At 50.9% G+C, this 16,093-nt stretch overlaps 1 protein-coding gene across 1 annotated transcript in view; it reads left to right on the top strand.

The window, feature by feature from the left end:
* Window positions 1–5,918: 5,918 nt before the first annotated feature.
* LOC119100086 (uncharacterized) overlaps window positions 5,919–16,093 on the top strand; it is a 25,913-nt gene continuing 15,738 nt past the window's right edge. Inside the window, exons 1-4 of the mRNA XM_037223200.1 lie at window positions 5,919–6,345; window positions 7,394–7,546; window positions 8,461–8,596; window positions 15,378–15,505. Of these exons, the coding sequence (XP_037079095.1) occupies window positions 5,919–6,345; window positions 7,394–7,546; window positions 8,461–8,596; window positions 15,378–15,505 (844 nt within the window). The remainder of the gene's footprint in view (window positions 6,346–7,393; window positions 7,547–8,460; window positions 8,597–15,377; window positions 15,506–16,093) is intronic.

Raw genomic sequence — 16,093 nt, 5'->3', positions numbered from 1 at the left:
CCGTCCTCTGCACTGGCGGCTGGACCGGCCGGTAGCCGCGGCCGCCGTCCTCTGCACAAGCGGGCTGGACCGGCCGGTAGCCGCGGCCGCCGTCCTCTGCCCCGGCTGGCTGGACCGGCCGGTAGCCGCGGCCGCCTCTGCGCGGACCGGCCCAGCCGTCCTCTGCCCCGGCTGGCTGGACCGGCCGGTAGCCGAGACCGCCGTCCTCCGCCCCGGCTGGCTGGACCGGCCGGTAGCCGCGGCCGCCGTCCTCTGCCCCGGCTGGCTGGACCGGCCGGTAGCCGCGGCTGCCGTCCTCTGCCCCGGCTGGCGCCTTTGTGGCCAGATGACGGCCATGACATGGCCGGCCAGCGGAGAGAGGAAGGTGTAGCGCAACACACCTCGCCAGTGGCCAGTGCCCAGCTCCCCGTCTGACAGCTGCCAGACCGCAGGTTCCGTCACCACCAGACGCGACGGCTGCTGACAGACCGCAGGCTCCGTTACCACCAGACGCCGGGCGGCTGCTTCATTGGCACGCATGGGCCGTTGAATGGCGGAAAATCCTCCAAACGACGCCACATTGCTGCGCCATTCATGCTGTGTTGCAGCGATACAACTGTCAATAGCTGGAAGACAAGCGTGTACATGCTGAACAGCAAATATACTTTGGACAATCACATGCCACAATGTATATATTCATGTGATCGCGTATATTATTGTGTATGGTACGATTAAATGCGTTTGTGTGTCGAAAGCATTCTGTAGAAGGTAAACTGTGGCAAAATTTCAACGAAATACCATTTCACACAGGCTGGTAAATTTGGGGAATACAAAGCCCCGTACGCATGTCATTACCTAACAGTCATCAACGTCAGTTACATTAAAATGCCTTTAGCAGCACCAAAACACACTGTGGCGCTCGACCACCGTCACGTTTCGAGGCCAGGTTAGCCTGGTGTCAGCTCTGTCACCTTCGCAGCGCATTCAGTGGCTGAAATCAAGCCGGGAACTACATAGCCAGAACCGCCGTGATCAGGGCGGCAGCGGTGACTTTACATCACCGATGGCTGGCTGTGTCAGCACAGGATTATCTTATGAGCTCCGACATATTTTATTAGATTAACCACGTTTTTTTTTTTGGAAGGAAGCTGCCACGGTTGCACTGAGTTGTACGCTCCTTAGCTGGCACGCGTTAGGGGTTTCGGTCCTTTGATGAAGCGGTGGATTGGTAGATACGTGATAGCTGCAGCATAATTAGCGAACATCATGCGATGGGTCCGATCGATATAACGGTAGATCATCACCTCGGTTAGCTGCTCACCAGCAGAACTTTCCACCACGGTCATGCCTCACCGCCCGTCAGTGCCTACAGCACCATCCACTCACCCATGGTCCTGTTGCCGAGCCCCTTGGCCTTGAGTCCCTCGATCCTGGTCACGTTGCGCACCTGGCTGCCGTAGGCGACGGGGAAGCCGCGGCCGCCCGGGTAGACCAGCGTCGGACACTCGCGGCACGGCGCCGCCTCCTGCATCGGACACAGGTTGTCCTGGTCGGTGATGTTGGGGGGCAGCCGGCCGTAGTACACGTCGTTCTGCGCGCCCTCGTTCAGGCCGGCGCCCGGAGCTGCAACATGGCGCCCGTGAAGGGTCATATCACGTACCAGGGGTTGCAGAAACAAGGAACGAGCACCACCTGGCCCCACTCTGTGGGTGGGGCTGGCGACAGGGTACCAAGTCCGGTCACGATGCTCGCAGCAGTGGTCAGATTAGCCTAAACGAGGTCCACAGCAGGGAACAAGGGGAGAAAGCCAGGATCCGGAGCTGGAGACAGCAGCCTCTCTAACTGCCGCTACCGATCACACATTAAGGCACCAATTACATTCGCATAATCGGCCATGATAAGCCCTGCACGCTTAGGCCTGATTGTGGGCTTCTTATAAGAACGGATTTGCCTAATTTCATGTCTGGATGTGCCTGTGCTCTGTATATCACTTCGAGCTGCAGCAAGGTTGTACAGTCCGAACACCCCCGTATGGAGCCTGCACCTTCTATACCCATTTTTGAAGTCAAAGTTACGTTCAGAGCACAAGACCACACTGACTGGAAAATAAAGGAAACCATTTAATTCGATGACCGCGGTCAGACCTGAACGTGCAGGGCTTATTATGGCCAATTGTGCGGACGTGATTAGTGCCTTAATGCGTTATGCGCGCTAAATCTGAACAGCTTACATGTATGAGCAATGCCTGATGCGTCATGCGTGATGGTCGTTTACTTGAAATCGTTTGCATGTTTGAGTGATGTGTGATGCGTGATCCCCCGTGTACGTTAGATCGCTCGTTCGCATGTACGCGTTTTCAGGCATCGCTATCCATTAGATATACAATGTATCGTGATGATGACTGGCAAGTGCTCCTTGTTCAATCTCATAAATGCTTGTGACCTGTAAAAGCTGCGGCATGCTGTTTTAAAGAAGTCGAGTGAAATCGATAGGCAACTTCAAATTTACTGCCGATGGTCGTCTAAATCGTCTTGACAACGGCATGGAGCCGAAACATCAATGCATCTGTCTCTTTCTTCCTCCCTTTTTCCTGGTTATTGGACGAGGAATTAGGCTAACACTACTGTCTTTTAGTCTTATTGTGCAGCCTGTTTGTCCATTGAACGTGGGTTACTTTCGGAACGAGAGCTGACAATTCACGGTGTTTTCTGGGCTCTTGCTGGTCAGAAACCCGAGTAAGAAGTGATGTTCCTTGACAACTGCCCGGACGCTGCAGGAGTGCCGCCCGCTTCTCTCCCCGCCCGCATTGATGCCCGTGATTGTTTTGAATTCCCCCTCCCCAGGCCATTCCCAGCGCCACTTATTGTTCCCGGTTCCAGGTGTTCCATTGCTCCAGGTGGATTTATCTCCCAGTCGAATGCGCGTTTAGTTCGTTCGGGCGTGCCCTGAACGTTGTAGTGCCCGTCGATTGTAGGTTTTGTTCCGCCTTTCCTCTGCCAGTTGATGCAAGCACCAATTAGAATCAGTGGCATCTGCGTGCCTAAGGCCTGGATGCTTACGAAACGTCGTGTTTTTATTCCATTTACGAAATATTGCCCTCTGTGCACTCTATGACAATTTGATTCGGGTTTCTCAAGTATTGCAAGCAAACGTCTTGCGTCCCTTATACCACCGCGGGCAGGTTCTATCTTAATTGTCTGCGTAATCCGGAATATTAATCCAGTTATCCGCCTCGGGGTCATTTACCGCTTAGCAGCATGCAGGCTGCTTGGAATTAAAGGAGCTGCAGCTAACGCAAAGGCGCGGCATGAGTGGGGGGGGGGGGGGGAGGGGGAGCCTCCTTAGGTCTGTTTTATGGTGCTCCTTAGGAGCACTACATTCGACTCCTCCGAGTCTTTAATGGAGTATTGCATTGACTGGGTTCCGCCCATTCTTCTCCCCCCTTGAGAAAATCCTGGTTGCGGCCTTTAAACAGCACGTACGCGTTGCCTAGAACACAAATAAATGCTTGCTGCAGTCAAGCTGTGAGAAATTCAACAAAGTTGATTTTTGCAAGTATTTTTGCAAACATTTCTTTTCCATCGATGGAACTTTGCATGCAACTACCGTGAATATTTCAACTCCATCTCACCTAACAGCATTGCGCAATTAAAAAGCAGGCCACCCTGCAAATTTTTATACGCGGCGGAACGTCGTAGGGCGGTGGGGCTAAAAAATTCACCAAACATTAGCATCAGTGAAATGGCAAACGATCACTGAACAATGCGCATAGATGTACCATTAAATGTGCAGCATTCCACATCGCGTGGGTGCACATCTGCCCACATCCGCCGAAGAGGTCGTGGTCTCGCGACGTGGTCATCCGCACGATCTCCAGCTGGCTTGTGAGTCACCCGCTGGCTCAGCATCCAGTAAGTCAAAGTCGCAAATTCTCACCTCAGAGACCTAAGATATGACCGCGTTGTTCACGCTTAAATTCGGCAGTGTCCAAGCTCCCACGGAGAATTGCTGAAGGCGTTCGGCAGGTGGTGCAAAGGACCAAGGACAAGCATATAAAGTAGCAGATGTCGTTAGACGACTTGGCCGGTAGGAGTCGGTCTGGAGTGTTAAGCTATTGAAAAATGTATGCCCAATTCACCTAACGCATTAAAAAAACACGCGCACACATATTTCGAGTCCAAACACAGATTGGGCCGTGAGCATTGGTAGCCTATCTTCATATAGCCAGCTCACTGCGTTTTCATACGTCATTCATGAGCTATCTTTAAAAAGCCTGAGACCGTCGCGACGATAGCTCAGTTGGGAAGGCGCCAGGGGTGTCAGTCCGCTGTGTAGCAAACATGTGGGATCGCGCCTCAAGTGCCGCGCCTGCGCCGCCTGTCTATGGCAGCCAACTGGCAGCCGGCCGTGAGGGATAGGCCAGGCCGGCCCCGGCCGACCACGCACAGCGAAACGTGCGACGTCAACTCATCGGCTAGAACTGCCCGCGAAAACCATGGATCTGCCCTGCTAGGGCGGCGCAGCTCTGGTCTTTGCAACAGACTCAGCTTGGTAAAGTCCCTGATCTCGAAACGCATTTGCAAGGGGTGTTGTCAAAACTGAAATAACTTATTCAGCTATGTATGCGCATTGCATTGCCGCATTGAAGCGGCAATGCATTGCAAGAAAGCCGCATTGACAGGAATCACCGGGTCACTCCTGACTCAGCTCTTCAGAAACAACACGGAATCAAGCGTCATTATGGGACGAAGGCACACCAATATTTTGCAATCTACGAGCAAAAATACCGTGCTACCATTAGGTACAGCAACTGTGGTACTCCCAACACATTTGTCTGTGCCGTGGTCTGGAGATGCTCGATGGCTCCTGTGCCGTGGTCTGGAGATGCTCGATGGCCCCTGTCTCTTTACTGTAAAACTGCTCTGTCTGGAGGGTGTCTTTGGTATTCCCAATACATTTGTCTGTGCCGTGGTCCGGAGATGCTCGATGGCCCACAACAACTGCTCTGTCTCGAGGGTGTCTTTCGTGCAAATGCATAGATATCTACAGGTTACGTATACATAAGTACCTTATTAACTTCTGTCTATTCGTTTCGATTGCAGTTTTTTGTCTGCACTGTTCGTTGCTAGCACCTAATGCCTTTTCATGCTAGCACCTAATGCCTTTTCATGCTAGCACCTAATGCCTTTTTGAAATATATCCACAATGTTTTTGTTCAGGTGCGGTTTTTAGCAGACGGCTGCGATGTTTTTATTTTTATTTTCTGTCGAATTCGCCAGTTTCCCTTGCCATTTTGCATGGAAAATGTCAAGGGAAGCTGGCAACACAGCTGGTTCACAATGAGATGTCGAAAATCTCATTGGGGAGGAGGCAAGAGGAACAAAAGGGAGGGGGTCCCCCAGAGAGATGCAAAGCCTTAACCCACGGACAAGGGATTTAGGGCAGTGCGCTTGCTTAGCTATCAATGGCTGACTTGCGCCTGTCACCATGGCGGCTTGCGCAACCAACTTGTAATGAAGAGCACCATAAAAAGCAAAAAGCTTTGACCGCATTAGAACAATGCCCGTTGTCCAATGTCGCTCGGACGTGGTGTGCTCGTCATGCCCTCCGACTCCTTTCCCATGCCGGGTGAGGCGAGGCGAGGCATGCCCGTCGCTGAGTCAGCAGGGTGGCGAGCTGGGTCCCGCTGCCGAGCCTCGGGCCCGCTGGGCCACTGACCGGACACGTCAGCTCACTTTCCTCGGGTGACGGCAGCGCGCGCCGCCGATCCCCGGCCGTCGTCAGCCGGGGCAAGACCGTGACGGCGACGGTTTCCCTTTTGTTTACGCCTCCCAACGCGACCGGCAACAAAAAAACGCCTGATCGCACCTCTTACTTTCGCGGCGGGCGGCGCGCGGCGGGCGGCGGCGCGGGCGGCCAGTTCGTCCCCGACTGTCACCATGGTCTCCGCGCGTCCTGCGCTGCTCGCGCTTTGCTGCCTGCTGCCGCTGGCCGGCGGTCTCTCGTTCAGAGACCGGCTGGCGGAGAGCGTCAGCAGACTGTGGCGTCCGCGACCGCGCCAGGACCCGAGCCGCGGCCCCGACCGGGACGCCACGCTACGCTCAGTCAGCACGGAACCGCGCCGGCTGGACGGCGGCCTCGAGTTCACGCAGCGGCGTCGCTTCCTGCAGCCGCAGCAACATTTCTCGGTGTACAACCGGGCCGGCAGTGTCGAGCGGGCTGCGCTCGACTGGAGGCGGGCGGCCCAGAGGCGCGAGGACGGTCGCGAGGAGCGCCTCTGGGAGCGCCGCTGGGAGGACCGCCACGAGCAGCAGCATCAGGACGTACGCACCTCATCAGCAGAGAACAGCGACAGGAACGCGCGATGTGAGTGACCGAGACAGGCATGCCTGCGCCCTGGACAACGCCCTGCGAGCATCCAAGGGTTCTGACAGCACGGGAGTACACGTGTGGAGCGCCACATATGCCTGGGGTCAAAATGCCGTGCGGCGGTGGGTACGCAGGCGGGAAGCTGGCGGTGGCTTTTAATACGCTCCTATTTCAGGTCGCAGAGACACCCGCTAGTGATCCCCGCCAGTGATCTCCGAACCTCTCACGTATGTGAAAAGGAGTCACGAAGTTATCGACCTATTACGATAATCTTAATTTCACCTATTCCGAAAGCTTTAAAACCTTTATCCAGTGAGCGATTTCATAATTACAATGATATTAAGCAATGCAAGATCCGGTGATGACATCGAGCTATGCCGGATCCGATAAGATTAGCTCATCTCATTCGGATGCGTGGAGACATCGCGTAGGTGCGGCATGTCGCAGGCGTATTGCTTTGTATAATTTCGAGTTGTTCTATGTTATCTTTTCATTATAATGATATGAAACAAAATCGATAATTATCCGTCTAACCTGCACCTATTGTCATCCATCTAACTTCCCATGTCCTTTAATTTAAGCTTTATCCCTCTCCAATCGGTTGACCGTCATTTCTAGATTTATGCCGGGGGGGGGGGGGGGGGGGTTGCCTTGATGTCTACACACCACGGCGATGTCCTGCTCACTGGAATTAACCAACACCAACGCCCCTGAATCTGTGTTGCGCGACTTAAAAAGTCAAGTGAACTGAGGGGTGTTCCTAGCGCGCCGCGGTGCTCCATTCGACCAGCCGATCCTCTCATCGGGTCACCTCAACTGCGCATCGTGTTGTCAGCATGTGTTTTGCGTAAGGTGCGAACGTTGCATGCCTTGCGGGCGGTGCGCCCAGACCTGCATGTCGCAGCAGACGCCATTACGACGTGCTAATCGATGTTTGACTCGGTTCCCGACCTTCGAGAGCTTATCCCTGACCCCATGCGTGACCTCTGACATGACCCGACCTCACGCGTGAATCGTAACGTCACGCCTGCCCGGTCACCGCCAGTCCTGTCGCTGCTGACTCTGGTGAGATTCGACCACTTCACCTGCAACGCCTCCACCGGCGAGAACGGCACCTGCTACACCGAGCGCGAGTGCAGCGGCATGGGCGGCGTGGCCAGCGGCGCCTGTGCCGACGACTACGGCGTCTGCTGCGTCTGTGAGTTCTCTTTACCCCGGGGCCCGTTCAGCAGCAGGAAACAGCCGATCATGCATATTTCATGAGCCGAACGGTCGGATGAGCTGGATTTTCACATACATAAGCGCAGTACAAACGACGCACTTGCCTTAGATATGACTCAGAAGCCCTCAAACCAAGCTCATCTAGTGCCACCGAGTCAAAGTCTGAGGGTATTGCCACAGCACTGAAGGAATGGACATGGGTTGGGGACTAAGCCCAGGAAGCGCGAATCTTTATCCCGCAGAAAGTCGGTCGTAGCTGAAAGTGGGAAAACAGACTCTATCTACGCTACACTGAATAGCTTTATTGTCAGAAACCACCAACTCAGCTTCGGCACACTTTAAGACACAAACACGATGAAATGTAAAAGCAGTTTTGGTGGGCTGCAGCTTGTTACCGCTCTGAGCATGAGTGATTGGACTAAAAGACCGGCTTTCTTGGCGAGGTTTCATTTCCGGGGAAAAATTAGGTCTTGACTTAGCTTGTGCCGGCTGACGCTGATGGATTAATTGAGATATAGCCTCAAGTGTAATTCCGATAGCCTGGGAGGTTTCGGCTGAAGTGGACTTCAGCTAGTTGCCTGACGCCAGCTATGTGGGAGGGACTTGGGCCACATTGCTTTTTATTAATAATGCAGTGAACTGAACTGAATACTGAACGACACTGAACACTGAATACCGGTACATTCGAGATATGGCAGCATTGTGACATTCAGGTTCGTCATGAGTGGCCTGAACAATAGCCAATACAGCTTGTGTTGCCTGCCAAGTTAAGCATGTACTCCGAAAGTTATGCACGCTCTTGCGGGCTACTTTGACCATTGGCAAATTCGTGACTATCCAACTACAGCCTCTCACCCCGGCGAAATTGTAACCTGAGCTTTTCCTCCTCAGTCACGAAGAGTTGCGGAGACCGCATCAGCATCAACAACACATATTTCGTCAACGAGGGCTACCCGGGGTCGTACGACGCCACCGGCTCCTGTCAGGTCACCATCGACAAGGTGCACGACAACATCTGCCAGTTCAGGTGTGTGATGACCGCGTCCCTCGCTGCGTCACGCTCGCCGCGTCACGTTCTACGGTGAGGAGGGCGGGGATCAGAAATAACTGACTCCTACGCTACTTCCAATATAGTGTCGTGACACCCGTCACGTGATCACGTAGGGAGCCCGAGGCTAGCTACCATGGTAGAGCAGTCCGTTCCCGAAATGGAGTCCAGTGGACGCGTGATTGGAATCTCGGATATTTAGCGCCGCCGTTTCTCGCCACGATCGCTGTCGAGGTCACCGCAACCCAACTCGTAACGAGTCTCGAACCCACACTCTGGCGACTGGGAGCTTAGCGTCCCACACTCTGGCGACTGGGAGCTTAAGATCCCACACTCTGGCGACTGGGAGCTTAACATCCCACACCCTGGCGACTGGGGGCTTAACATCCCACACTCTGGCGACTGGGAGCTTAACATCCCACACTCTGGCGACTGGGAGCTTAACATCCCACACTCTGGCGACTGGGAGCTTAACATCCCACACTCTGGCGACTGGGAGCTTAACATCCCACACTCTGGCGACTGGGAGCTTAACATGCCACACTCTGGCGACTGGGAGCTTAACATGCTACACTCTGGCGACTGGGAGCTTAACATGCCACACTCTGGCGACTGGGAGCTTAACATCCCACACTCTGGCGACTGGGAGCTTAACATGCCATGCTCTGGCGACTGGGAGCTTAACATCCCACACTCTGGCGACTGGGAGCTTAACATCCCACACGCTGGCGACTGGGAGCTTAACATCCCACACTCTGGTGGCTGGAAGCTTAACATCCCACACTCTGGCGGCTGGGAGCTTAACATCCCACACTCTGGCGACTGGGAGCTTAACATCCCACACGCTGGCGACTGGGAGCTTAACATCCCACACTCTGGCGACTGGGAGCTTAACATCCCACACTCTGGCGACTGGGAGCTTAACATCCCACACTCTGGTGGCTGGGAGCTTAACATGCCACACTCTGGTGGCTGGGAGCTTAACATGCCACACTCTGGCGACTGGGAGCTTAACATCCCACACTCTGGCGACTGGGAGCTTAACATCCCACACGCTGGCGAATGGGAGCTTAACATCCCACACTCTGGCGACTGGGAGCTTAACATCCCACACTCTGGCGACTGGGAGCTTAACATCCCACACTCTGGCGACTGGGAGCTTAACATCCCACACCCTGGCGACTGGGAGCTTAACATCCCACCAACGCCTCACAAGACATAATTCTGACCGAAACAGTAAACCAATCCCCTTTGGGCAAAGCGACTTCATGTAGCTGTCAAGCCACGAATGCACCAAAAAGCAGGTCTCAGTCATCCCCCAGCCTCGCTGACAAGGAGCGTTTCAGTGTCTGCCCGGGTCCATTCACATATCTGCTGCCTGGCCATCAGACCGCAGTGACTACAGTGTCCAGGTTCTCACTAGCACAGTGATAAAACACCAGAGCAAACCTCCTACTATTATCTAATTTAATGCGCATTTGACTTTTGGTGGGTATGATGACGCTAATTAATACATTCTTCCTCTGAGCGCTTAACCAACTCCTATAAACGCCGTAGGCGCTATGTATGTTGTCTAAGCCAGCAAGTCCTCCCCGCCGCGAATCAGCTGCAATACCGCGCGAGCGCACTAAACCACCGTCATGGCGTGAACAACTTCGGCCCGGTCTTCTCATCCGCCATCCCCACAGGGGGAGGGGGGGGGGGGAGGTACAGTTTACAGCTCAGCGCTCTGCGCCGGTCCTGGCTCATCACTCCAGCTGTCGTGCAGTCTTGGCTGCGGCTCGGCTAGAACGGTTTCGAGCATCCGGACACGAGTGGGCGCTCGCTCCGGCAGCGACCCGAGCGCTGGGTTGCGTTCGCCGCGTCATTAGCTGTCATTTGGTCAGCCATGTGTCGGAACGCGCTTGTGTGCTGCGCGAAGCGAGCACGAAACTGAGCGGCTGAGGGGTATCTTTCTTTTGGTGCCTTCTTTTCATCCCTTCTCTTCTCGTCAGCTGCATGGCTCGGCTGAGCAATAAGAACTGCTATGATGGGATCAAGTCAGCATATGTATCAGGTCAGTGGCGTTATCTGACCTTAAGAATTCGAAGCTGACCAAAAACCTTTGATGTTATTTTGACATTTGAAACAAATTCAGCATCTGCTATGATGGGATCAAGTCAGCATATGTATCAGGTCAGTGACGTTATCTGACCTTTAGAATGCGAAGCTGACCAAAAACCTTTGAGGTTATTTTGACATTTGAAATAAATTCAGCATCGAGAACGGCCATAGGGACATGAGCTTGAAAGTAAGGATTCACCGGGGTCATTTTAGGTAATGACCTTTCCTGACGTTCATGAAGTCAGCATAAGAAGACTGGTGACGTCCTCAAGATCAATTATTCTAAATGACCGTCAAAAATGTCACTTCAAGCAAGTTTTTCAGGAAAAAATCATTGGCTTTGGCCTTGATCTTACATTTATACCTGGCCAAAGGCCAAAAGAACTTAATGATCAGCATGATTTCAATTGTATTATTGACTAAAAAACATCACAATGTTGCATGACTTCGTCTAACACCGTTGTCGCATAAGCTTGCAAGATTTCCAAACAATTGCCTTCGCTGACAACCGTGGCCTGACTTTGACCTGCCAACGGCTGGTAACCTTTAGAGGCATATGTGATAATGTTAAACCAAATAATCGGCATTTCATTGTCTACAACCATACAAAGTATGGCCTAGCTGCGCCGCACCGTTCGGAAGTTCTTGTGGAAAAACCCTACGGGACTAATTGAACCTCCCCCATCCGACCGCGTGATACGGTAGACTGACTTCCACTCGCTTATCAAGAGCAATGGCAATGGGATAATTCTTCTACAGAAGTGGCGGAATACTGCTGCCTCAGACGCAGTTTCTACCACTTGCTTCTGGCTTTTGATTCCCGGCCTCATGTTGATGACTTCTAATGACGTCGTACATAAAAAGTCGGCACTCGAGTTTTCCTTTGATCGTAACTTGCCTGGACACAGCAATTTTCTCCATTTTCTCCCAAAATACGTTGGAGGAAAAGCCAAACATTACATAAGTTCCCTTTTTAGATGCTCTTCCGTTGTCTAGTGAGCTAATCTTAAAGTTGCACATGGATGAGCTCACAGAAATTATAAATTGGTCCAATACACCCACATCTGCACCGTCATCGGCACCAAGGAATCGATCGTCAACACTCTTGATGTGAATGTAAAATATATCTGGCGTGGTCGAAAGATACCGCTTCCTCCGTAACACGCGACGTGTGTTGCAAAACGAAGTCGTTTCCTAACGCCGTTATGCACTAAAGCTCTTAATGCCGTCAGAATGCGACCAGCTCAAGAGAATGCAAGCTGCAAGCCAAAGGCACGCTTCCTCCTAATTTTAGCCGAATCGTCACTGGTCTATGCCGCGAAGTAATTGGTTCAATGCGATTTTAACGCCCTCAAAGATCAGCTGTGCACGCAATAAGGAACATTTTAGTTAACGTGTGGGCCAATTACCGCCCCAGAAGAGCTTGCTAAATGAGATCCGAAAGCCTAGACGATCTCCATGCTTAAGCTATGCTTAAGTTAGATTATTATGTCGTTTCCTTTACCGAAATGTTGGATGGAAACGTTGAAAGGTTTCTGAGAGCCTTACTGTGCTTTAACTGCAACGGATTACCCTCTCGCTCAGAATAAAAGTCTTGTAAAATGCCTGCAACGTCGTCACCAAGAAAATTATCGCAGATATCTGTTCGTAACTGTGACATACTCTGGTGAGACTACTCAGCGAGCGTGCGTAATATCGTGGTCACACCGTTGCCCGTGAGGAAGAACCTATGCTTATAGATCGGAACGGCACATACCTTCTGGACACGCTCGTGTACGACGACGTCGTCATTGATGAACACGGAAAAACAGCAATTGGACATTGCACCCTTACCATTCTACATTCTCAAAACAGCTAGCCTTACCAGAGTTTCCGTCTCCTACTTATTTTTATATCACAACGCAGGCGTCTAGACATCTCGCTCGCTACACCAGTCGCTTGGCGCCAGTTTCATCGCGTCATATGCTTATATATTGTTTGTTTTGTTTGTCAAACTGGCGCAACAACCTAGAACATTGACAAGAGATGTGTTCGTAGCGATTACTTTAAGTGATGCAGGAGAGACAACTAACGCAAAATGGCTTTGTCACTGCTTGCGTTTGGATGGATAAGAGGGCACGGCACCTGAGTTTAGATGATGGGTTGGAGATGAGATGGAGATCTTGTAATGCACTTAGCCAGATTGGTGCTGCGCTTTAAAGCGCATATTAAGGAATAAGACGTTTGAAGTTTTCGTATTCATTCTTCTCAAAGCGAGAACAAAATACTGGTGTAAAAAACAGCTTTCAATCGGAAACAAACGCCTGAAATTGTACCACGTCCACACTCTGTTTTCGGACGTCTATGGGCTGCAACGCTATCCGCAATAAAAATACCGCTAGCTAGTATTCGCCTCAAATAGGGTCCGTGTTCAAGCTTATATTTCGAAGGTATGTTGTGACGCAAAAGGAAGATTAGAAGAAAGAAAGCAGTGCATCTGGAAGCGATGCCATATTTTCTGCATGTTTGACAAGGCCTGTTTTTCGCATGCCCTGTCCCTGTAAGGATCCAGCAAAAAATGTTAGCGCACACATGAACGCTTTAACAGGTAAAACATGGTTATACAAATAAACAATCAAAAGCTGTCGGATAAACTTGTGAGCGCTGTAGTTTTCGTCAGGGGTGAAAAAGTGTCTTTTTTATCACCAACGAAATTTGGAACCGTCCAAACTACCGCCTGGAGCCAAAGATTTCAGAAACCGTTGCAATGCATCTTTAAATGCGATAAACCATAAAACAGATACAAATTAATTAAAATACGGCATAGCCACCAAACGTTTTCGTTTCGGGAGTTCATTTGCCCTAAAGTATCATTTGCCCTAAAGTATCATTTGCTGGCCATCAAATACTGAATGATGGCTGAGACTTAACTAATAAAACCATCAGATAAATTTATGCTTAACATAACCAGCCTAGAGGCGTTTAGTTCCCTTCTCGGTTGAAGCAAGAGAGGCGTTGGGCCTCTTAACCAGGATTGAAGTTTCCTATTTTTATCATTATTTTGTATAGTTCTCCGTTTACTTTTATCCATTGTTTCCCATAACTCATAGTTTTTAGGGGTCGGCCTCCCACAAGGTAATTTTGAGAGAGTACATCACTACTATCATCTGTGAAAAGATGGCGCGCCAAAGCTGGGGGAAAGCTGATTTGAGTGCGTTTCGAAGGCAGACTCAGTCATTTTTTCTGCATCCTCCTACCCCTCTCTCAACCCCACGTATTTTGAAAATTTATGTCCCTGTAGCCCCACGTTCATCGATGAAATGGTTCTACAAGGGTTTGGAGACAATACCACTTTTGGTTTTGTGACGCCAGCGTACGATCACATGTAATGGTTATCGATTTTCATCATCTTTACCTAGTCGTTACCGGTGCAGAATTCGCCGCTCCCAACATGATCCGAACTATTTAGGGCGAAACCCATGCAATATTGGCATCAACAGACGCAAACAACGTTTTTGAACACCTGAGCACCTTTATTTAGCTTATATGTAACATAATGAGAACTAAAAACATTTTATCTCACGCCTGTCCACCGATAAGTATGCTACCTTTGAGGTGCAGCGGGCAATGTGAGACGCTACGACAGCGATGCTCGGCCTCTTACCTCAAAGCCGCTGTCCCTCTCAGCGGCAGGAAGCCCCAGATGAATCCTTCGCATGTATCGCTCAAACGTCCTCCATTTATCTCTGCAGCTACAGCTCAGGTATCCACAAACTATAATCCTCCTAGATCAACAGGGATTTTGACGCTATTGCCTCAAAAAGCCGACGATTAGCTACGCTCTTGTAGCCAGCCAGCTTCTCACATGAACACAACCAACAGCAGCCCACAGTCTTGCACTGAACCCAACCATCACCGCGCGGCGACCATTCGCGCCCATCTGTCTCAAATGACACGACGCTTTAAAACGCTGCGCAGCAAACTGATAACATTCGTCGCGAGGTGCTGCGGCCAGCTGCGGTTCTTACGACTAGTTATAAGCCTAGTTATTTGTGATTGTACACTGTTTAGTATGCAGAGTGAATCTTGAATGAAGAATCTGTGAAAAGCACTGACCTGAGGGGAATTGGAAAAAACACTGTGTTACCACTGGTCTGTGGCGTACATCCTTTACCTTTTTTCTTCTCTGATATAGTATAATTTGTAATGTATTTCTGTCACATGCTGAAAGCTACCCTGATTAAAGCTTCTTTGTATGGCAGCACCTTATGGCTCTACTTGTTCATACGGCGGAACGTCTACGTTTCGACACGTGCTCTACACATGTCCACCCTGCAAGCGTTAGCGTGTACGGGCTAATACTAAGCTTTGAGTTTCATCTAGCTGGGGTGGTCTGTTGTTATATGCTCTGTTTTGTTGAAATTTGTTTTCAGCTTCAAAATTGTGTTACCAATAAGCATAACAAATATCAGTTTTTCACCCACCATATCCGGTAAATCAGAGGCTTCTTCTCCCCTGGTTCTCGTTTTGCCAGTGCCCATCGTCGCCTTTTTCCCCAGATACACTGAAAGCAGCCTCGTGCTTTATTTTTAGCCTACGACTTAACTCTTGCAGATTGACTTGACTACGTGGAAGCGACATGACGACGACGACGTAAGCGTGTCTTGGCCGGTTTCAGATTGGACTTCGATACCTTCTCTATCGCCCAGCCAGAGCCGCTGAACAACATCTGCATGAACGACCAGTTTTCGGTGTCCGGCTCCACATCCATGCCACTGATATGCGGCTTCAGCACCGGCAACCACAGTAAGGCGGCCCTGGTGCTGCGGAGCATTGTTAAAAGTAAAAGCATGCATCGATCAGTGACCCTTTAAATAATACCCGCCTGTATGCGTCATTAATATCTCTAAAAAACTGGAGTGGTTTCATCACAGAAGCATTACGGACGTGGAACATGCGAGGGATTTTAAGGATAGATAATATGTAGATAACACAAGGTAATATATACATAATGTGCAGATAACACAAGGTGCGCAAGGTGTTCAAAGTCATCTGGCAAGAAGTGGGTGAATATTCCAAATGACACATCATTTATTCTTCAAAAGCAGCCTATCCTGCCCGACACGGTGGCAGAAGCTTTTTTAAGACACACGGATGTGCACGGATGCGTAGCTTACTATTGTCCGCCACATTAACCCAAATTCGGTCGCGTAGAGTGATCACGCTTAATATGACGGTACCTAGTAGGCAGGAGGTGGTCAACAGAGCACGACCGGACCGAAAGTCAGATTTATAGCATCAGGTCTCGGAATGAATAGAGAGGAGCGAGAGAGAGAGAAGAGAGAGAGGAGAGAGTAGAGAGATGATAGGAGAAGAGAGAGGAGAGATAGCGCG

This window comes from Pollicipes pollicipes, unplaced genomic scaffold (genome assembly GCF_011947565.3).
Source record: "Pollicipes pollicipes isolate AB1234 unplaced genomic scaffold, Ppol_2.1 Scaffold_4881;HRSCAF=5763_pilon_pilon_pilon, whole genome shotgun sequence".
Lineage (NCBI taxonomy): Eukaryota > Metazoa > Arthropoda > Thecostraca > Pollicipedomorpha > Pollicipedidae > Pollicipes > Pollicipes pollicipes.
Note: the sequence above shows the minus strand (reverse complement) of the source record. Positions and strands in the feature narration are given on the sequence as shown.